The sequence below is a fragment of the Musca autumnalis genome, unplaced genomic scaffold (genome assembly GCF_047663935.1).
Source record: "Musca autumnalis isolate F117 unplaced genomic scaffold, ASM4766393v1 scaffold_1, whole genome shotgun sequence".
NCBI lineage: Eukaryota > Metazoa > Arthropoda > Insecta > Diptera > Muscidae > Musca > Musca autumnalis.
The window spans coordinates 285220516-285245351 of record NW_027411644.1 but is presented as its reverse complement, the minus strand read 5'-3'; the positions used below and the strand labels follow the sequence as shown (position 1 = coordinate 285245351).

The 24836-nt window shown below is 29.0% G+C and overlaps 1 protein-coding gene across 1 annotated transcript in view; it reads right to left on the bottom strand.

Moving 5' to 3' along the window:
* PolA2 (DNA polymerase alpha subunit B) overlaps nt 1-24836 on the bottom strand; it is a 517680-nt gene that overhangs the window by 15472 nt on the left and 477372 nt on the right. Inside the window, exon 3 of the mRNA XM_073961529.1 lies at nt 7171-7244. Coding sequence (XP_073817630.1) covers nt 7171-7244 — 74 coding nt within the window. The remainder of the gene's footprint in view (nt 1-7170; nt 7245-24836) is intronic.

Here is a 24836-nt window from a genome sequence, read left to right as displayed (position 1 = left end):
TTTTCAAAGAACGAACTTGGTTCGAATTTGGTTTCCAATTGGCCCATTAGATTGCATTGAAATATAAAATATAAAAAATATATAAAAAATAAAATATGTATAAAATATAAAGTGTAAAATATGAAATATCTATATATATAAAAATGGTGTAAAAAATGTATAGTAATTCATAAAATGAGAACGGCTAGGCCGATTTCTGTAAATTTTTTTGTCAGTTATTCGTATTTTCGAGGAGAAGGTCTTTACGGAAGAAAATTTTGGAAAATCTCTCTGGAAAAGTCGGAAAATTGGAAAAATCGAAAATGAAATTTTATTCCTTAATAGCGAGACGAAGTTCGCCGGGTCCGCTAGTAAACTATAAAATATTAATTATAAAATACAACATATAAAATATAAAACATAAAAAATAAAATATTATCTTAATTGACAATCTTGAATTTCCATCACACCAAATTCCTATTTTCAGTGTTATTGATTAATATCTAATTGATTGTGGCATGTTAGCTAAAACTAACTAACGCTTACAACAAAAAATGGGTGTTTTCCCGCCAGCACCTACATGACAAGAGACCACTGACTGGTAAGAATTACAAAAAATGCTATTGTCTAGCAGGATTTTAAGTTCTAAGCAAGCAATTGATATTGTAGTTAATCGTAATATTGACACTTACATGGGATTTCTTGCATATTTCAATATTTAATGACTAATTTGTATCAACATCACTACTACTTCGGTATTTCGAAATAAAACTAAAGTGATTGCTATGGAATGATTTTTTCGGCCTCTTATATTCATAGACACTATGGAAGGACAGTCAGTCATTTATACTGGGATGAAAATCGCACAAGGAAACTTTGTTTTTGATTGCTCAATTCGATATCGAGGTCGGTGGAATGATTGCTAATTTGCATTATGCTGCGCCAAAGTAGTCTTCAACATCAGTAGGTCTTCAACAACATCGACCGTTAAGTCATTACATTTCAAAAGTTCTAACAATCTCCTCAATAGCCATCTCAAACACATCATCCATCTCATACAAACTGTAATACAAGGTAGGTAAACATCTTCCTTGATTAATTACTTTCACCTTTACAACAACAACAGCTATCAAATTAAATTTATTTTCTCTCTTCCCCCCAACATTTTTTCAAACACATTATTTTCCATAAGAGAATTAAGGAACATTAAGAAATTCCGATTTTATCCCATAAGGATTAATTGTTAACGAAACCAGTATTTAAGCAATTATAAAATGAGGCACATCCAAGAATATCGAGAATATGCATCAGTTACACACACACACATACATTTATAAAGCGTCTGTGCGTGTATAAATTACTAGTTGCCAGGTTCTAAGTCCTACTTTTGAGACTTTGGCTGAATGATTAATAACGTTAATAATCTGTAATAACAACATTTATGAAGATGTCCGATAATGATTCCCATCACACCAGACTAGCGAATGAGGTGATGTACAATGTGTAAACCAGCAATAGCAGCAAACAAATGTAATGATATTATCATACGAACGGGTTATTAAAGAAGAATTATGATAAGCTCTAAAATTAAAAGTAAAGATTAAAAGTAATGATAAGCTCTAAGTGTAAAAGAGTAAAGTGACTGACTCACTGACTGACTGGATCTTGAAATTTTGGGTGAGGGTCTGTCCTGGTCCGAAGGTGTCAGATAAGGCTGCATTTTTGGAAATTCGTACGGGAACGGTACGAAAAGAACTAGAAGGTACTAAATATGGTACCGTTTGTATTTGGCGAACCGATAGAGCTAGAACTTTGCAATTTGGAATGAGGGTCACTGATAGATTGAATAATAGATGTACCAACTGTTTTTTAAAAATTCGAACTAAAAGTGTACAAAAAGTACTAAAATGTACTAAATTTTGTTTCATTTTGTTTTATGTGAACGGATAGAGCTAAAAGCTTGAAATTTGGAATGAGAATTAAGGTTGAGATGTAGGTTTGATATAAGGTGGTGATTTTGGAAATGTATACACATGTGTACGAAAAGTACTAAATGGTACTAAATTTGATAAGACTTGAATTCGGGTGCACGGATTCAGCTGGAATCCTAAAATTTTGAATTAAGATTACTGTTGGAGTGTTGGGTTGAGATATAGAGGTAGGTTAGTAAATTCATACCTATGTGTAAGAAAAGTACTAAATTCGATAAAATTTGGATTTGGACGAACGGCTAGAGCAGGAATTCTGAAATTTGAAATTGAGATTAAGGTTGGAGTGTCGGATTGGGATGGTTTTGGAAGTACCACATGATACTAAATTTGGTACAATTTAGATTTGGGTGAACGGATAGAGGTGGAATCTTGAGATTTGGAATTAACATTACTGTTGGAGGGTAGGTTTGAGGTGATTTTGGAAATTCGTATGGTTTTGGAAATACATACAAAAAATACACGAAAAGTACGATCTGATTCTAATTTTCGTAAAGGTTGTAGGGATAGAGTTGTAATTCTGATATTTGGAATGAAGACCGATTGCGTAGGGTTGATATGTGTACGAATTTTCAAAACAACCTCAATCCCACACTCCAACAGTAATTTTAGTTCCAAATTTTAGGATTCTAGCTCTACTCGTTCATCCAAATCCAAAATGTACCAAATTTAGTACAATTGTGTGCCTTCCGTAACCATAAGTACGAATTTCCAAAACTACCTCAATAATACACTCCAAAAGTAATTTTAATTCCAAATTTCAGGATTCCAGCTCTATTCGTTCTCCCAAATCCAAATTGTACAAAATTTAGTACCATTTAGTACGAATTTTCAAAACTTCCTCAATCCTAAACTTCAACAGTAACCCTAATTCCGAATTTCAGGTTTCCACGTCTATCCAATTACCCAAATCCCAACTATACCAAATTTAGTACCATTTAGTACTTTTCGTACACATAAGTACGAATTTCCAATACCACATCCATTTCTCAATTCTGCACTTCAACAGTAATCTTAATTCCAAACTTCAGGATTTCAACTTTATCCGACCACCCAAATCTAAATTGTACGCAATTTAGTACCATTTAGTACTTTCCGCACCTGTAAGTACGAATTTCCAAAACTACATCAATCCTTGACAGTAATCTTAATTCCAAATTTTAGGATTGTAGCTCTACTCGTTCACGCATATCCCAAATGTACCAACTTTAGTACCATTAAGTACGTTTAGTAACTATAATCACGAATTTCCAAAACTATCTCAATCCTACACTCCAAAACTAATTTAAATTCCAAATTTAAGGCTACCAGCTCTATTCGTTCACCCAATTCCAAATTGTGCCAAATTTAGTACCATTTAGTACCATTTCGTACTTTCGTACCCTTAAGTACGAATTTTCAAAACTTCCAAACTTCAGGTTTCCAGCTCTATCCCATCACCAAAATCCCAACTGTACCAAATTTAGTTCCATTTAGTACTTTTCGTACACATAAGTACTAATTCCCAAAACCATCCCCATATCTCAATCCTACACCAAATTTTATATTTTATATTTTTTATTTTATATTTTATATTTTATATTTTATATTTTATATTTTATATTTTATATTTTATATTTTATATTTTATATTTTATATTTTATATTTTATATTTTATATTTTATATTTTATATTTTATATTTTATATTTTATATTTTATATTTTATATTTTATATTTTATATTTTATATTTTATATTTTATATTTTATATTTTATATTTTATATTTTATATTTTATATTTTATATTTTATATTTTATATTTTATATTTTATATTTTATATTTTATATTTTATATTTTATATTTTATATTTTATATTTTATATTTTATATTTTATATTTTATATTTTATATTTTATATTTTATATTTTATATTTTATATTTTATATTTTATATTTTATATTTTATATTTTATATTTTATATTTTATATTTTATATTTTATATTTTATATTTTATATTTTATATTTTATATTTTATATTTTATATTTTATATTTTATATTTTATATTTTATATTTTATATTTTATATTTTATATTTTATATTTTATATTTTATATTTTATATTTTATATTTTATATTTTATATTTTATATTTTATATTTTATATTTTATATTTTATATTTTATATTTTATATTTTATATTTTATATTTTATATTTTATATTTTATATTTTATATTTTATATTTTATATTTTATATTTTATATTTTATATTTTATATTTTATATTTTATATTTTATATTTTATATTTTATATTTTATATTTTATATTTTATATTTTATATTTTATATTTTATATTTTATATTTTATATTTTATATTTTATATTTTATATTTTATATTTTATATTTTATATTTTATATTTTATATTTTATATTTTATATTTTATATTTTATATTTTATATTTTATATTTTATATTTTATATTTTATATTTTATATTTTATATTTTATATTTTATATTTTATATTTTATATTTTATATTTTATATTTTATATTTTATATTTTATATTTTATATTTTATATTTTATATTTTATATTTTATATTTTATATTTTATATTTTATATTTTATATTTTATATTTTATATTTTATATTTTATATTTTATATTTTATATTTTATATTTTATATTTTATATTTTATATTTTATATTTTATATTTTATATTTTATATTTTATATTTTATATTTTATATTTTATATTTTATATTTTATATTTTATATTTTATATTTTATATTTTATATTTTATATTTTATATTTTATATTTTATATTTTATATTTTATATTTTATATTTTATATTTTATATTTTATATTTTATATTTTATATTTTATATTTTATATTTTATATTTTATATTTTATATTTTATATTTTATATTTTATATTTTATATTTTATATTTTATATTTTATATTTTATATTTTATATTTTATATTTTATATTTTATATTTTATATTTTATATTTTATATTTTATATTTTATATTTTATATTTTATATTTTATATTTTATATTTTATATTTTATATTTTATATTTTATATTTTATATTTTATATTTTATATTTTATATTTTATATTTTATATTTTATATTTTATATTTTATATTTTATATTTTATATTTTATATTTTATATTTTATATTTTATATTTTATATTTTATATTTTATATTTTATATTTTATATTTTATATTTTATATTTTATATTTTATATTTTATATTTTATATTTTATATTTTATATTTTATATTTTATATTTTATATTTTATATTTTATATTTTATATTTTATATTTTATATTTTATATTTTATATTTTATATTTTATATTTTATATTTTATATTTTATATTTTATATTTTATATTTTATATTTTATATTTTATATTTTATATTTTATATTTTATATTTTATATTTTATATTTTATATTTTATATTTTATATTTTATATTTTATATTTTATATTTTATATTTTATATTTTATATTTTATATTTTATATTTTATATTTTATATTTTATATTTTATATTTTATATTTTATATTTTATATTTTATATTTTATATTTTATATTTTATATTTTATATTTTATATTTTATATTTTATATTTTATATTTTATATTTTATATTTTATATTTTATATTTTATATTTTATATTTTATATTTTATATTTTATATTTTATATTTTATATTTTATATTTTATATTTTATATTTTATATTTTATATTTTATATTTTATATTTTATATTTTATATTTTATATTTTATATTTTATATTTTATATTTTATATTTTATATTTTATATTTTATATTTTATATTTTATATTTTATATTTTATATTATATATTTTATAGTTTATATTTTTTATATATTATATATTATATATTGGTGATCTTATACCATACTCCATTACAGAGCTCTAACTGACTACAACAACAACAACAACAACCATCAAATTACTAGGAATCGTAGAAATCGTAAATTGTTGTTTTACACTTGCTTTACAACTGCGTAACCAAACAAAATAAAGTAGCTAGGAGGTGAGACTTGGGCATCACCGGAAGTAGCAAATGCTGTGGCAGTTGTTGTTGAAAAACAACTATTTATTCCCAACACACTAATGTAAGAAAAACAACAATAACAAAATATGAAGATTGTGATATGGTGGGTAGCAAAACAGGCCTATAGTTACAACCAACTACGATGATGATGAGTACCACCTAACATATGGAGCATTTTAGCTGAGAAACATTTCCACACTGTGGTGGCTTTAGACCAAAGACCAGAGTCGATAATAATGACTTGAAACTCACTGAAGTGGTTTTTAATTGCGTCTGCTGCTTCGATGCGGCGGTGTTGATGTTGTTTTTCCTACCTAAATTCTTAGCTTACGTGCGGTCATTTAAGCCAGCATTACCTTGTGTGACCAGCTATGAAAGGAAATAGCCCATGATGATTTGGAATTCTTGGGCCCCGCTGTAATGCTGCTGATGATGCTGTGCATTGGTAACATGCTGTAAAGGAAATGCTTGCACATCCACGAGGGGGAAGTCTGCGTTTGGAATTAGAATAAATTTATAAAAATAAATATAAAGAAATAGCGGATGTAAACGGCATCTTTTTTCGTTTCTCAAAAGAATTATCTTCCTACTACGCAAGTATGTCTATGGGGTTATTTAATAGAAATTCACACAAGAGGATGCAGCTGATACTGATAAAGAGGAAACATATTTTGAGTTTTGATTTATGGATTATTATTACATATTTAGAACGTAGATAAGATCAAAATCTTGTATATAACATTTTGATGGTGATGGCAGAAGGTTCTCAGATTATAAATAACGGATGTTATTGTACAATTTTTAACATGCAATTTGAAATTTTTAATTATTATTATTATAATGAGAAACGGTAAAACACGGTAACTGTCAGCATTAAGGCAGCGATATGTCTAACTATAGAAGACCAATAAAAGTTGCCCCACTAGGCATATAATGAAGAGAATAATTTTTCCTACCATCTAAAAAATCAAAATTTTCTCATATGCTAGCCTGAAAATACCAACAACGTCCAAATAAATTCGAATAAATGATAAAGGAAACGGAATTGCATTGAAGTCAAATTGAAAAAAAAAACAAACAAAAACGTCAGCCAACTAGAAATAAAAAGAAAAACAAAATTATAACAACTTACATTGGTGAATAGCTGGCAGGACTGAAGAGGGTCTCGTTCTGGCGAGCAGGTGTTCTAGCCAAAGCACTTTTAGCCTGAAAGAAACAAAAAGGAAAATAACAACAAAAAACCATTAATAAACGAATGAATGACTGACTGAATGTTTTGTATGAATCAATAATCGATTGAATAACAAACGAATGATCACCGAACAATAGAAGGCAATATCCTGAAAGAGAACACAAAAGAAGCAATTACTGTGTTGTCCACACAGAGCAAATAGCAAAATGTTGCACAAGAACAAGAAAATAATGTGGCAAAACCTATTGTGAGATATTTCCTTATTGCATCTTTTCTTCCAGTTGCCTTTTGTGGTTTCTGGTCCGTACAAGTTGTGTTGAAATAATAATTGAAAAAGGAACTGCTGTAATACATTCGTAATGGGCATTTATATGGTATGACTGTTTGTTTTTGCCGGTCATAAGCGATTGGGAAAGAAAAATTAACACCTGTCGATTGTTAGAGAAGTTAAATCAAATGGCAGTAAAACGCAATGTGTGATTTGGAAAGAATAAATAATAAGAATTTTGAATAATAACAAGTTAATATTCGTTGATTTTTAAAGACTATTTTGCTGGGTCTTTACGCAAATAAGCGGGGATTTTTTAAAGAATATTTTTTCATGGACATATTCGCCAAAAGGGTGGATTTTTTAAAGAATATTTTTTCATGGACCATTAGACCAAAAAGCGTGGATTTTTTAAAGAATATTTTTTCATGGACCATTAGACCAAAAAGCGTGGATTTTTTAAAGAATATTTTTTCATGGACCATTAGACCAAAAAGCGTGGATTTTTTAAAGAATATTTTTTCATGGACCATTAGACCAAAAAGCGTGGATTTTTTAAAGAATATTTTTTCATGGACCATTAGACCAAAAAGCGTGGATTTTTTAAAGAATATTTTTTCATGGACCATTAGACCAAAAAGCGTGGATTTTTTAAAGAATATTTTTTCATGGACCATTAGACCAAAAAGCGTGGATTTTTTAAAGAATATTTTTTCATGGACCATTAGACCAAAAAGCGTGGATTTTTTAAAGAATATTTTTTCATGGACCATTAGACCAAAAAGCGTGGATTTTTTAAAGAATATTTTTTCATGGACCATTAGACCAAAAAGCGTGGATTTTTTAAAGAATATTTTTTCATGGACCATTAGACCAAAAAGCGTGGATTTTTTAAAGAATATTTTTTCATGGACCATTAGACCAAAAAGCGTGGATTTTTTAAAGAATATTTTTTCATGGACCATTAGACCAAAAAGCGTGGATTTTTTAAAGAATATTTTTTCATGGACCATTAGACCAAAAAGCGTGGATTTTTTAAAGAATATTTTTTCATGGACCTTTGGACCAATAATCGTGGATTTTTTAAAGAATATTTTTTCATGGACCTTTAGACCAATAATCGTGGATTTTTTAAAGAATATTTTTTCATGGACCTTTGGACCAATAATCGTGGATTTTTTAAAGAATATTTTTTCATGGACCTTTACACCAATAATCGTGGATTTTTTAAAGAATATTTTTTCATGGACCTTTGGACCAATAATCGTGGATTTTTTAAGGAATATTTTTTCATGGACCTTTGGACCAATAATCGTGGATTTTTTAAAGAATATTTTTTCATGGACCTTTGGACCAATAATCGTGGATTTTTTAAAGAATATTTTTTCATGGACCTTTGGACCAATAATCGTGGATTTTTTAAAGAATATTTTTTCATGGACCTTTGGACCAATAATCGTGGATTTTTTAAAGAATATTTTTTCATGGACCTTTGGACCAATAATCGTGGATTTTTTAAAGAATATTTTTTCATGGACCTTTGGACCAATAATCGTGGATTTTTTAAAGAATATTTTTTCATGGACCTTTGGACCAATAATCGTGTATTTTTTAAAAAATATTTTTAACGAAACTTTGGACCAATAATCGTGGATTTTTTAAAAAATATTTTTAACGAAACTTTGGACCAATAATCGTGGATTTTTTAAAGAATATTTTTTCATGGACCTTTACAACAACAAGCGTGGATTTTTTAAAGAATATTTTTTCATGGACCTTTGGACCAATAATCGTGGATTTTTTAAAAAATATTTTTTCATGGACCTTTGGACCAATAATCGTGGATTTTTTAAAGAATATTTTTTCATGGACCTTTGGACCAATAATCGTGGATTTTTTAAAAAATATTTTTTCATGGACCTTTGGACCAATAATCGTGGATTTTTTAAAAAATATTTTTTCATGGACCTTTGGACCAATAATCGTGGATTTTTTAAAGAATATTTTTTCATGGACCTTTACAACAACAAGCGTGGATTTTTTAAAGAATATTTTTTCATGGACCTTTGGACCAATAATCGTGGATTTTTTAAAAAATATTTTTTCATGGACCTTTGGACCAATAATCGTGGATTTTTTAAAGAATATTTTTTCATAGCCCTTTGGACCAATAATCGTGGTTTTTTTAAAGAATATTTTTTCATGGACCTCTATACCAATAATCGTGGATTTTTTAAAGAATATTTTTTCATGGACCTTTGGAACAATAATCGTGGATTTTTTAAAGAATATTTTTTCATGGACGTTTGGACCAATAATCGTGGATTTTTAAAAGAATATTTTTTCATGGACCTTTGGACCAATAATCGTGGATTTTTTAAAGAATATTTTTTCATGGACCTTTGGACCAATAATCGTGGATTTTTTAAAGAATATTTTTTCATGGACCTTTGGACCAATAATCGTGGATTTTTTAAAGAATATTTTTTCATGGACCTTTGGAACAATAATCGTGGATTTTTTAAAGAATATTTTTTCATGGACGTTTGGACCAATAATCGTGGATTTTTTAAAGAATATTTTTTCATGGACCTTTGGAACAATAATCGTGGATTTTTTAAAGAATATTTTTTCATGGACGTTTGGACCAATAATCGTGGATTTTTAAAAGAATATTTTTTCATGGACCTTTGGAACAATAATCGTGGATTTTTTAAAGAATATTTTTTCATGGACGTTTGGACCAATAATCGTGGATTTTTAAAAGAATATTTTTTCATGGACGTTTGGACCAATAATCGTGGATTTTTAAAAGAATATTTTTTCATGGACCTTTGGAACAATAATCGTTGATTTTTTAAAGAATATTTTTTCATGGACGTTTGGACCAATAATCGTGGATTTTTAAAAGAATATTTTTTCATGGACCTTTGGAACAATAATCGTGGATTTTTAAAAGAATATTTTTTCATGGACCTTTGGAACAATAATCGTGGATTTTTTAAAGAATATTTTTTCATGGACCTTTGGACCAATAATCGTGGATTTTTTAAAGAATATTTTTTCATAGACCTTTGGACCAATAATCGTGGATTTTTTTAAGAATATTTTTTCATGGACCTTTGGACCAATAATCGTGGATTTTTTAAAGAATATTTTTTCATGGACCTTTGGACCAATAATCGTGGATTTTTTAAAGAATATTTTTTCATGGACCTTTGGACCAATAATCGTGGATTTTTTAAAGAATATTTTTTCATGGACCTTTGGACCAATAATCGTGGATTTTTTAAAGAATATTTTTTCATGGACCTTTGGACCAATAATCGTGGATTTTTTAAAGAATATTTTTTCATGGACCTTTGGACCAATAATCGTGGATTTTTTAAAGAATATTTTTTCATGGACCTTTGGACCAATAATCGTGGATTTTTTAAAGAATATTTTTTCATGGACCATTAGACCAAAAAGCGTGGATTTTTAAAGAATATTTTTTCATGGACCATTAGACCAAAAAGCGTGGATTTTTTAAAGAATATTTTTTCATGGACCTTTACAACAACAAGCGTGGATTTTTTAAAGAATATTTTTTCATGGACCTTTGCACCAATAATCGTGGATTTTTTAAAGGATATTTTTTCATGGACCTTTGCACCAATAATCGTGGATTTTTTAAAGAATATTTTTTCATGGACCTTTGGACCAATAATCGTGGATTTTTTAAAGAATATTTTTTCATGGACCTTTGGACCAATAATCGTGGATTTTTTAAAGAATATTTTTTCATGGACCTTTGGACCAATAATCGTGGATTTTTTAAAGAATATTTTTTCATGGACCTTTGGACCAATAATCGTGGATTTTTTAAAGAATATTTTTTCATGGACCTTTGGACCAATAATCGTGGATTTTTTAAAGAATATTTTTTCATGGACCTTTGGACCAATAATCGTGGATTTTTTAAAGAATATTTTTTCATGGACCTTTGGACCAATAATCGTGGATTTTTAAAGAATATTTTTTCATGGACCTTTGGACCAATAATCGTGGATTTTTTAAAGAATATTTTTTCATGGACCTTTGGACCAATAATCGTGGATTTTTTAAAGAATATTTTTTCATGGACCTTTGGACCAATAATCGTGGATTTTTTAAAGAATATTTTTTCATGGACCTTTGGACCAATAATCGTGGATTTTTTAAAGAATATTTTTTCATGGACCTTTGGACCAATAATCGTGGATTTTTTAAAGAATATTTTTTCATGGACCTTTGGACCAATAATCGTGGATTTTTAAAGAATATTTTTTCATGGACCTTTGGACCAATAATCGTGGATTTTTTAAAGAATATTTTTTCATGGACCTTTGGACCAATAATCGTGGATTTTTAAAGAATATTTTTTCATGGACCTTTGGACCAATAATCGTGGATTTTTTAAAGAATATTTTTTCATGGACCTTTGGACCAATAATCGTGGATTTTTTAAAGAATATTTTTTCATGGACCTTTGGACCAATAATCGTGGATTTTTTAAAGAATATTTTTTCATGGACCTTTGGACCAATAATCGTGGATTTTTTAAAGAATATTTTTTCATGGACCTTTGGACCAATAATCGTGGATTTTTTAAAGAATATTTTTTCATGGACCTTTGGACCAATAATCGTGGATTTTTTAAAGAATATTTTTTCATGGACCTTTGGACCAATAATCGTGGATTTTTAAAGAATATTTTTTCATGGACCTTTGGACCAATAATCGTGGATTTTTTAAAGAATATTTTTTCATGGACCTTTGGACCAATAATCGTGGATTTTTTAAAGAATATTTTTTCATGGACCTTTGGACCAATAATCGTGGATTTTTTAAAGAATATTTTTTCATGGACCTTTGGACCAATAATCGTGGATTTTTTAAAGAATATTTTTTCATGGACCTTTGGACCAATAATCGTGGATTTTTTAAAGAATATTTTTTCATGGACCTTTGGACCAATAATCGTGGATTTTTAAAGAATATTTTTTCATGGACCTTTGGACCAATAATCGTGGATTTTTTAAAGAATATTTTTTCATGGACCTTTGGACCAATAATCGTGGATTTTTTAAAGAATATTTTTTCATGGACCTTTGGACCAATAATCGTGGATTTTTTAAAGAATATTTTTTCATGGACCTTTGGACCAATAATCGTGGATTTTTTAAAGAATATTTTTTCATGGACCTTTGGACCAATAATCGTGGATTTTTTAAAGAATATTTTTTCATGGACCTTTGGACCAATAATCGTGGATTTTTTAAAGAATATTTTTTCATGGACCTTTGGACCAATAATCGTGGATTTTTTAAAGAATATTTTTTCATGGACCATTAGACCAAAAAGCGTGGATTTTTTAAAGAATATTTTTTCATGGACCATTAGACCAAAAAGCGTGGATTTTTTAAAGAATATTTTTTCATGGACCATTAGACCAAAAAGCGTGGATTTTTTAAAGAATATTTTTTCATGGACCATTAGACCAAAAAGCGTGGATTTTTTAAAGAATATTTTTTCATGGACCATTAGACCAAAAAGCGTGGATTTTTTAAAGAATATTTTTTCATGGACCATTAGACCAAAAAGCGTGGATTTTTTAAAGAATATTTTTTCATGGACCATTAGACCAAAAAGCGTGGATTTTTTAAAGAATATTTTTTCATGGACCATTAGACCAAAAAGCGTGGATTTTTTAAAGAATATTTGTTCATGGACCATTAGACCAAAAAGCGTGGATTTTTTAAAGAATATTTTTTCATGGACCATTAAACCAAAAAGCGTGGATTTTTTAAAGAATATTTTTTCATGGACCATTAGACCAAAAAGTGTGGATTTTTTAAAGAATATTTTTTCATGGACCATTAGACCAAAAAGTGTGGATTTTTTAAAGAATATTTTTTCATGGACCATTAGACCAAAAAGCGTGGATTTTTTAAAGAATATTTGTTCATGGACCATTAGACCAAAAAGCGTGGATTTTTTAAAGAATATTTTTTCATGGACCATTAAACCAAAAAGCGTGGATTTTTTAAAGAATATTTTTTCATGGACCATTAGACCAAAAAGTGTGGATTTTTTAAAGAATATTTTTTCATGGACCATTAGACCAAAAAGTGTGGATTTTTTAAAGAATATTTTTTCATGGACCATTAGACCAAAAAGCGTGGATTTTTTAAAGAATATTTTTCATGGACCATTAGACCAAAAAGTGTGGATTTTTTAAAGAATATTTTTTCATGGACCATTAGACCAAAAAGTGTGGATTTTTTAAAGAATATTTTTTCATGGACCTTTGGACCAATAATCGTGGATTTTTAAAGAATATTTTTTCATGGACCTTTGGACCAATAATCGTGGATTTTTTAAAGAATATTTTTTCATGGACCTTTGGACCAATAATCGTGGATTTTTTAAAGAATATTTTTTCATGGACCTTTGGACCAATAATCGTGGATTTTTTAAAGAATATTTTTTCATGGACCTTTGGACCAATAATCGTGGATTTTTTAAAGAATATTTTTTCATGGACCTTTGGACCAATAATCGTGGATTTTTTAAAGAATATTTTTTCATGGACCTTTGGACCAATAATCGTGGATTTTTTAAAGAATATTTTTTCATGGACCTTTGGACCAATAATCGTGGATTTTTTAAGGAATATTTTTTCATGGACCTTTGGACCAATAATCGTGGATTTTTTAAAGAATATTTTTTCATGGACCTTTGGACCAATAATCGTGGATTTTTTAAAGAATATTTTTTCATGGACCTTTGGACCAATAATCGTGGATTTTTTAAAGAATATTTTTTCATGGACCTTTGGACCAATAATCGTGGATTTTTTAAAGAATATTTTTTCATGGACCTTTGGACCAATAATCGTGTATTTTTTAAAAAATATTTTTAACGAAACTTTGGACAAATAATCGTGGATTTTTTAAAGAATATTTTTTCATGGACCTTTACAACAACAAGCGTGGATTTTTTAAAGAATATTTTTTCATGGACCTTTGGACCAATAATCGTGGATTTTTTAAAAAATATTTTTTCATGGACCTTTGGACCAATAATCGTGGATTTTTTAAAAAATATTTTTTCATGGACCTTTGGACCAATAATCGTGGATTTTTTAAAGAATATTTTTTCATGGACCTTTACAACAACAAGCGTGGATTTTTTAAAGAATATTTTTTCATGGACCTTTGGACCAATAATCGTGGATTTTTTAAAAAATATTTTTTCATGGACCTTTGGACCAATAATCGTGGATTTTTTAAAGAATATTTTTTCATGGACCTCTATACCAATAATCGTGGATTTTTTAAAGAATATTTTTTCATGGACCTCTATACCAATAATCGTGGATTTTTTAAAGAATATTTTTTCATGGACCTTTGGAACAATAATCGTGGATTTTTTAAAGAATATTTTTTCATGGACGTTTGGACCAATAATCGTGGATTTTTAAAAGAATATTTTTTCATGGACCTTTGGACCAATAATCGTGGATTTTTTAAAGAATATTTTTTCATGGACCTTTGGACCAATAATCGTGGATTTTTTAAAGAATATTTTTTCATGGACCTTTGGACCAATAATCGTGGATTTTTTAAAGAATATTTTTTCATGGACCTTTGGAACAATAATCGTGGATTTTTTAAAGAATATTTTTTCATGGACGTTTGGACCAATAATCGTGGATTTTTTAAAGAATATTTTTTCATGGACCTTTGGAACAATAATCGTGGATTTTTTAAAGAATATTTTTTCATGGACGTTTGGACCAATAATCGTGGATTTTTAAAAGAATATTTTTTCATGGACCTTTGGAACAATAATCGTGGATTTTTTAAAGAATATTTTTTCATGGACGTTTGGACCAATAATCGTGGATTTTTAAAAGAATATTTTTTCATGGACGTTTGGACCAATAATCGTGGATTTTTAAAAGAATATTTTTTCATGGACCTTTGGAACAATAATCGTTGATTTTTTAAAGAATATTTTTTCATGGACCTTTGGAACAATAATCGTTGATTTTTTAAAGAATATTTTTTCATGGACGTTTGGACCAATAATCGTGGATTTTTAAAAGAATATTTTTTCATGGACCTTTGGACCAATAATCGTGGATTTTTTAAAGAATATTTTTTCATAGACCTTTGGACCAATAATCGTGGATTTTTTTAAGAATATTTTTTCATGGACCTTTGGACCAATAATCGTGGATTTTTTAAAGAATATTTTTTCATGGACCTTTGGACCAATAATCGTGGATTTTTTAAAGAATATTTTTTCATGGACCTTTGGACCAATAATCGTGGATTTTTTAAAGAATATTTTTTCATGGACCTTTGGACCAATAATCGTGGATTTTTTAAAGAATATTTTTTCATGGACCTTTGGACCAATAATCGTGGATTTTTTAAAGAATATTTTTTCATAGACCTTTGGACCAATAATCGTGGATTTTTTTAAGAATATTTTTTCATGGACCTTTGGACCAATAATCGTGGATTTTTTAAAGAATATTTTTTCATGGACCTTTGGACCAATAATCGTGGATTTTTTAAAGAATATTTTTTCATGGACCTTTGGACCAATAATCGTGGATTTTTTAAAGAATATTTTTTCATGGACCTTTGGACCAATAATCGTGGATTTTTTAAAGAATATTTTTTCATGGACCTTTGGACCAATAATCGTGGATTTTTTAAAGAATATTTTTTCATAGACCTTTGGACCAATAATCGTGGATTTTTTTAAGAATATTTTTTCATGGACCTTTGGACCAATAATCGTGGATTTTTTAAAGAATATTTTTTCATGGACCTTTGGACCAATAATCGTGGATTTTTTAAAGAATATTTTTTCATGGACCTTTGGACCAATAATCGTGGATTTTTTAAAGAATATTTTTTCATGGACCTTTGGACCAATAATCGTGGATTTTTTAAAGAATATTTTTTCATGGACCTTTGGACCAATAATCGTGGATTTTTTAAAGAATATTTTTTCATAGACCTTTGGACCAATAATCGTGGATTTTTTTAAGAATATTTTTTCATGGACCTTTGGACCAATAATCGTGGATTTTTTAAAGAATATTTTTTCATGGACCTTTGGACCAATAATCGTGGATTTTTTAAAGAATATTTTTTCATGGACCTTTGGACCAATAATCGTGGATTTTTTAAAGAATATTTTTTCATGGACCATTAGACCAAAAAGCGTGGATTTTTAAAGAATATTTTTTCATGGACCATTAGACCAAAAAGCGTGGATTTTTTAAAGAATATTTTTTCATGGACCTTTACAACAACAAGCGTGGATTTTTTAAAGAATATTTTTTCATGGACCTTTGCACCAATAATCGTGGATTTTTTAAAGAATATTTTTTCATGGACCTTTGGACCAATAATCGTGGATTTTTTAAAGAATATTTTTTCATGGACCTTTGGACCAATAATCGTGGATTTTTTAAAGAATATTTTTTCATGGACCTTTGGACCAATAATCGTGGATTTTTTAAAGAATATTTTTTCATGGACCTTTGGACCAATAATCGTGGATTTTTTAAAGAATATTTTTTCATGGACCTTTGGACCAATAATCGTTGATTTTTTAAAGAATATTTTTTCATGGACCTTTGGACCAATAATCGTGTATTTTTTAAAGAATATTTTTTCATGGACCTTTGGACCAATAATCGTGGATTTTTTTAAGAATATTTTTTCATGGACCTTTGGACCAATAATCGTGGATTTTTTAAAGAATATTTTTTCATGGACCTTTGGACCAATAATCGTTGATTTTTTAAAGAATATTTTTTCATGGACCTTTGGACCAATAATCGTGTATTTTTTAAAGAATATTTTTTCATGGACCTTTGGACCAATAATCGTGGATTTTTTTAAGAATATTTTTTCATGGACCTTTGGACCAATAATCGTGGATTTTTTTAAGAATATTTTTTCATGGACCTTTGGACCAATAATCGTTGATTTTTTAAAGAATATTTTTTCATGGACCTTTGGACCAATAATCGTGTATTTTTTAAAGAATATTTTTTCATGGACCTTTGGACCAATAATCGTGGATTTTTTTAAGAATATTTTTTCATGGACCTTTGGACCAATAATCGTGGATTTTTTAAAGAATATTTTTTCATGGACCTTTGGACCAATAATCGTTGATTTTTTAAAGAATATTTTTTCATGGACCTTTGGACCAATAATCGTGTATTTTTTAAAGAATATTTTTTCATGGACCTTTGGACCAATAATCGTGGATTTTTTTAAGAATATTTTTTCATGGACCTTTGGACCAATAATCGTGGATTTTTTTAAGAATATTTTTTCATGGACCTTTGGACCAATAATCGTTGATTTTTTAAAGAATATTTTTTCATGGACCTTTGGACCAATAATCGTGTATTTTTTAAAGAATATTTTTTCATGGACCTTTGGACCAATAATCGTGGATTTTTTTAAGAATATTTTTTCATGGACCTTTGGACCAATAATCGTGGATTTTTTAAAGAATATTTTTTCATGGACCTTTGGACCAATAATCGTTGATTTTTTAAAGAATATTTTTTCATGGACCTTTGGACCAATAATCGTGTATTTTTTAAAGAATATTTTTTCATGGACCTTTGGACCAATAATCGTGGATTTTTTTAAGAATATTTTTTCATGGACCTTTGGACCAATAATCGTGGATTTTTTAAAGAATATTTTTTCATGGACCTTTGGACCAATAATCGTTGATTTTTTAAAGAATATTTTTTCATGGACCTTTGGACCAATAATCGTGGATTTTTTAAAGAATATTTTTTCATGGACCTTTGGACCAATAATCGTGGATTTTTTAAAGAATATTTTTTCATGGACCTTTGCACCAATAATCGTGGATTTTTTAAAGAATATTTTTTCATGGACCTTTGGACCAATAATCGTGGATTTTTTAAAGAATATTTTTTCATGGACCTTTGGACCAATAATCGTGGATTTTTTAAAGAATATTTTTTCATGGACCTTTGGACCAATAATCGTGGATTTTTTAAAGAATATTTTTTCATGGACCTTTGGACCAATAATCGTGGATTTTTTAAAGAATATTTTTTCATGGCCCTTTGGACCAATAATCGTTGATTTTTTAAAGAATATTTTTTCATGGACCTTTGGACCAATAATCGTGTATTTTTTAAAGAATATTTTTTCATGGACCTTTGGACCAATAATCGTGGATTTTTTTAAGAATATTTTTTCATGGACCTTTGGACCAATAATCGTGGATTTTTTAAAGAATATTTTTTCATGGACCTTTGGACCAATAATCGTGGATTTTTTAAAGAATATTTTTTCATGGACCTTTGGACCAATAATCGTGGATTTTTTAAAGAATATTTTTTCATGGACCTTTGGACCAATAATCGTGGATTTTTTAAAGAATATTTTTTCATGGACCATTAGACCAAAAAGCGTGGATTTTTAAAGAATATTTTTTCATGGACCATTAGACCAAAAAGCGTGGATTTTTTAAAGAATATTTTTTCATGGACCTTTACAACAACAAGCGTGGATTTTTTAAAGAATATTTTTTCATGGACCTTTGGACCAATAATCGTGGATTTTTTAAAGAATATTTTTTCATGGACCTTTGGACCAATAATCGTGGATTTTTTAAAGAATATTTTTTCATGGACCTTTGGACCAATAATCGTGGATTTTTTAAAGAATATTTTTTCATGGACCTTTGGACCAATAATCGCCGATTTTTAAGTACCCACTTCACTGTTCTAAGTAAATGTTTGAACAAAGTGTTAAACCTTCTTACAAGATACTATATTTTCTCCCAAACTGCCCAATTGAAATAAAAAATCAGTAAATGTTTTTGAAAACTATTTTTGAAAGTCATTGTTGATCTGATATTGGATGTAACTCTGGGATGCTGTGAATGTAACAAATAAATAAGCGAAAACAACAACACAGATGTTCAGGCACTTCAGAACAGAGATAGGTAAACATTATCAATGGCTGGTCAAATACATTTTTGCAACATACAACAACAGTAAGCAAAATAAAAGCTTCTTGGGTTGGTAGAAAATACGTTACAAAAGCCAACAAACACACACACTCACACTAAAGTGTGTATGTGACATATCAAAAGTCACTTTGGAATGTTGACTGGCCATTGAATGAGACAGGAAGCTCTGATACTCTGATGTAGTAACGTATTTTTTCAGTAGTAGTTGCTGCCGAACAACAGCATCTGGAGAAAACATTCTAATGATTGGCATCACCAACATTCTAAACATTTTCAATAACTATTCGATGTTTATATGTCGCTGTCACCAGAGTCATGTTTGTTGTTCCCCGTTTTTTTTCTTTTCTTCGCCGTAACAACTGTTGTAAAGCAGCACATTCGACTGTTCGTTCGGTTCTTGCTGTTGTTGGCAAACTGTTGCTGTCAATGCAATTTCTTACTTCTTGCATTATCATTATGCCACAGTTGGAGTGTGTAGTATTTGTTGTTGTAGCACGATGATGACAACATGATTCTCTAGGTTAGAGTAACAGCAACAACTGAAAACATACAGAAGTCAACAACCAAACATTCACTGATTTAGAAATGGTGATAGTTTTGCTCCCGCACTCAAAACAGAGACTGACGGAACATTTAAATCCCAGTAAAAAAAAACAACAACAACATCATCAGGCAGGCCAGTAAAAAAACAACAACATCATCAGGCAGGCAGGTTGTCATCATCTTTGTGAGGCTACTTGTTGCTGCTACGGCAGATTGGTGTTTTGTTATGCGTTGATGTTGCCGTTGTGTCCCCTTGATTTTTACATCTGTTTGCAACAGCAACAACAAACAATGTCATCCATTCTTTGGTCCAAAAGTTGCAAAGTTGTTTGTTTTGCTGCCACAACAGTTTGTTCGATTGAGTGTTGCGTTAAGTACAACACAGCAACAACAACATGCGCTTAGCTTGAGATTTAGCAGAAGAGGTTGCAAACTTAATGACATCTTTGTTTAGCAGTGGTGTCAGCCACTAGGAACCAACAATAACAATATAATGTGCCGATATTTAAGATAAAAACGCTCAGAGAAAAATGTTGAAAGAAAAGTTATGGTAGTCTCTCTCGGACTGCTCTGGGATAATTTTCTATGATAAGTCGTGGTAAGATCGAGGAAATAGTGGACTTCATTAGTCGGAAGCATGGTCGCGGCGCAGAGTTCTGCGGAATACAAATTTATTGATGAGAAATGATAGTAAACATTTCAATTTTAAGAAATTTCATTTATTTGTCAAATAGTTTTCTCCATGTGAAGGTTCAAATCCGATAATTGTTTTAAGAGTCTTTATTTTAAGAGCCGCTATAAAAGTACCACAAGATGACGTTTTTCAGCTTCGAAAAGTTCTGCAAAAATGTCGCTCAGAAAATTTTAGGTACGGCTCTCATTGACAACTAATCGCTTGCTCAGAAAAAACTGTGTTTTGTTTTTTGTATGTTCTTTAACTAGTATACAAGAACAAAATATAGTATTTTTCTGAACAAAAACAGGGTAAATGAACAAAACTACCACGAAAACCCGACAAAATCGATTAGTTGTCAATGAAAGCCGTACTTAAAATCTTCTGAGAGACATTTTTGCAGAACATTTCGAAGCTAAAAAACGTCATCTTGTGGTACTTTTATAGCGGCTCTTAAAATAAAGGACGAAAAGGACATTGAAGGAAGCGAGTTAGTAGGTCGAAGAGCTCTTCGAAAAGTATCCTCATTCGATTTGACTGAAGACATGTCATCTCAAATATAAGCTAAATCAACAATGAATAAAGATATACGCTATATATACGCTAATTACTGATGGCTTACAGGGTCTCTAGCAAAAACTTCATCACGCCAAAACGCGGAAGTTCGACTCACGGCGGATCTGTCCTTCGGGGTTCTTAATATACTCACCAAGGGCTTTCATCTCCAAAAGGAATTATCTCTGCCTCAAAATTTGTGTTCACAGTGTAATAAAAACCTTCAAAATACCGAGGTACCGTCCTTTGGGGGCTATATCAAAAGGTGGACCGACCATCCCAGTTTTTTGTCCTCGAGATTGTAAGTCAACAATAAGTACATGTACCAACACTGATGTACCTACGATAACTCCTTCTATTTTTGGCCACAGTTAATATCAACTCGCGACATACTCGTAGTGCGGCGGAGTAGCTCAATAAGAAATGCAGGTTACAGAGTTAAGGAAGGATCGCACCAGAATTTGACAAGCTTTATTGCTGAATCAGTCTGCCCAATATATAAATATCTTGCTTGAACCCGTCTGTAATGGATCGTACATGGAAAGTATGAGGGTAGTGCAATGGAACAGCCGCCTAGCTACCGGCGCACAGTGGTTTAGGATCGTTTTTTCCTAGTCAAAATTCTGTAACTTTTGAACGGATATTTTCAAAGTTCTTATACATATTTTCAAAATTTTTTTGTTAGACAGATAACAATAATCAGCTTTCACATGAATTATAACCGATCAAATTCGGTCTGGTAGTTGCAGAGAAATTCAAGGTCAAAATTAAACTATTGAGTTTTTCATCAAAATATGACTGCTTTTGTGTTTTTTATATCTTCCTATATATTAAATATGTTAAAAAAAGTAAAAAAAACTATAAAATACAAAAAACTTCAAAAAAAATTCGACATTTTTTTTCAATATTTAAAAAAAATCCAAAAAATTTTATTTTTTTTGAAAAATTAAAAAAAAAATACTCCTTGGGTTTTCATAAAACTTATATAACTCGTATAAAAACTCGTATACTCCAAAAATGTTCATTTGTGTAAAAACAAGTAAAAAAGTATCAGTCGGCTTGGCCGACAGAGATATACCCCCAGCCTGTGTAAGTAGTATATTGAAACAATTTGTTCCCAAAAAACGTATGTATTTAGAGGATTTTAAAAAATTTCGGCGTATGAAACGACAAAAATGTTGATTAGGATTAAGGATCAAAAGTTTTGCGGAGGAGATACTAAAAGGAATGGATCGACATTGACCGTTATGGAAGTGGATCTCCAGCCACAACCTATGGTGCCATAGGGGGTTTTTTTACTCTTCGGACTGTTTGCTCAAGAAGAATGGACTTGCCCCTAAAAAAACTTTTACTATCGCAATTGATGCAGTGAATGCATGTTGCTTCAACAAAAATCGAAGTGATTCGATATCGCGTCTTAAAATGAACTTACCCGAAATTTTGTGTGGGAGGTACCGGATAGAGTGGACAAATATAGTCCATATTCGAACCTGATCTATATCTGGTAGATATATTAGGATGTGTAAGGTATGGACCAATTCGGTCACTCCCTTCAAAAGTTACCGTACGAACAATTTTTCCGAACATTTTTGAAATTTTGTGGGGGAGGTACCTGAAGGAGTGGACCGATATGGCTTATCTTCGAACTTAAACTATGTTTGGACAAAATATTACTAAGACCAAATTTTGGACCGAATCGGCAGAGCCGTTCTAGAGTTATCTTGCGCTCCAACCACCTCACACGGTGTCATAGGGGTTTTTTGCAACTTTCATGCTATTTTCTCAGGAAGTATGGACTTGCCGCTAATGAAACTTGTACCGTCGTATGAGGGGCAGTGAATACAAGTTGCTAAAACAAAAATCAAAGCGATTCGAGAGATGGCCCTAAGTTGAACTTTTCCGAAATTTTGTGTGGGAGGTACCAGAAGGAGTGGACCGATTGAGTCCATATTGAAACCTCATTTAAGTCTGGTACAGGTTTCACGAGGGACAAAGTATGCACCAAATCGGTTACTCCCTTCAAGGGTTATCGTGCGCACACATTTTCCGAATATTTTCGAACTTTTGTGTGGGAGGTACCGGAAGGAGTGGACCGCTATAGCCCATCTTCGAACTTAAACTAAGTTTGGGCAAAATATTACGAAAGCCAAAATTTGAACCGAATCGGTTCATCCGTTCGAGAGTTAGCGTGCGCACCAGCCAGACAGACGGACAGACAGACAGACGGACGGACATTGCTAAATCAACTCTAAATTGTCTGAAACACATTTCGTCCAAACATACTTGGGGTCTAAAACCATTATTTCGATGAGGCACATTTCGCCCGTATGAAAGTGTATATACCCTCCCTTTCTAGCCTAAAGGCTGAGGGTATAAAAAACTGTAATTCATATGGAAACGGTATGGAAAACACACACATTTTTACCCATGTAATTTCAATAAATTTAAAAAAGTGTTAAACGGACGGAACGGACGGGCACAAAAGTATATATGGACTGAAAGAGGAGACCCTCCGGTATCTTTCTGTGAAAACGGAACTTTGTCCCAAGCTGTTCCCTAAAAGTTCTAGTCCACTAAACTTGGAATTTAACTAAAAATTATTACCTGAGGAAAATTAAATTAAAACAAGTAAAAAAGTATCAGTCGGCTTTGCCGACAGAGATATACCCTCAGCCTGTGCAAATTGAAACACTTTTTTCACAAAAAATTATGTATTTAGGGGGTTTCAAAATTTTGGTCGTATCAACTGACAAAAATTTTGTTTAGGATTAAAGTTCAAAAATTTTGCGGAAAAGGTGCTTAAAGAAATGGACCGACATAGACCATGGGGGTGCCATAGGGGGTTTTTACACCCTTCGGGCTGTTTTCTCAAGAAGTATAGACTTGCCCCTGAAACAACTTTTACCATCGTAATTGAGGCAGCGAATGTAAGTTGCTTCAACAAAAATCAAAGTGATTCAATAGCAGGTCTTAAAGTGAACTTATCCAAAATTTTGTGTGGGAGGTACGGGATGGAGTGGACAAATATAGTCCATATTCGAACCTGATCTATATCTGGTAGATATTATGAGAATGTGTAAAGTATGGACCAAATCGGTCACTCCCATCAAGAGTTATCGTGCGCACAATTTTTCCGTATATTTTTGAACTTTTGTGGGTTAGGTAACTGAAGGAGTGGACCGATATGGCTTATCTACGAACTTAAAGTAAGTTTGGAAACAATATTACGAAGGTCAAATTTTGGCCGGAATCGGCATTTCCGTTCGAGAATTATCTTGCGCTTCCACCCATAAATATGGTGTCATAGGGTTTTTTTTTTCAACTTTCAAGCTATTTTTTCAGGAAGTGTGGACTTGCCCCTGAGGAATCTTGTACCTTCGTATAGGGGACAGTGAATACAAGATGTTACAACAAAAACCAAGGCGATTCGAGAGCTGGCCCTAAACTGAACTTTTCCGAAATTTTGTGTGGGAGGTA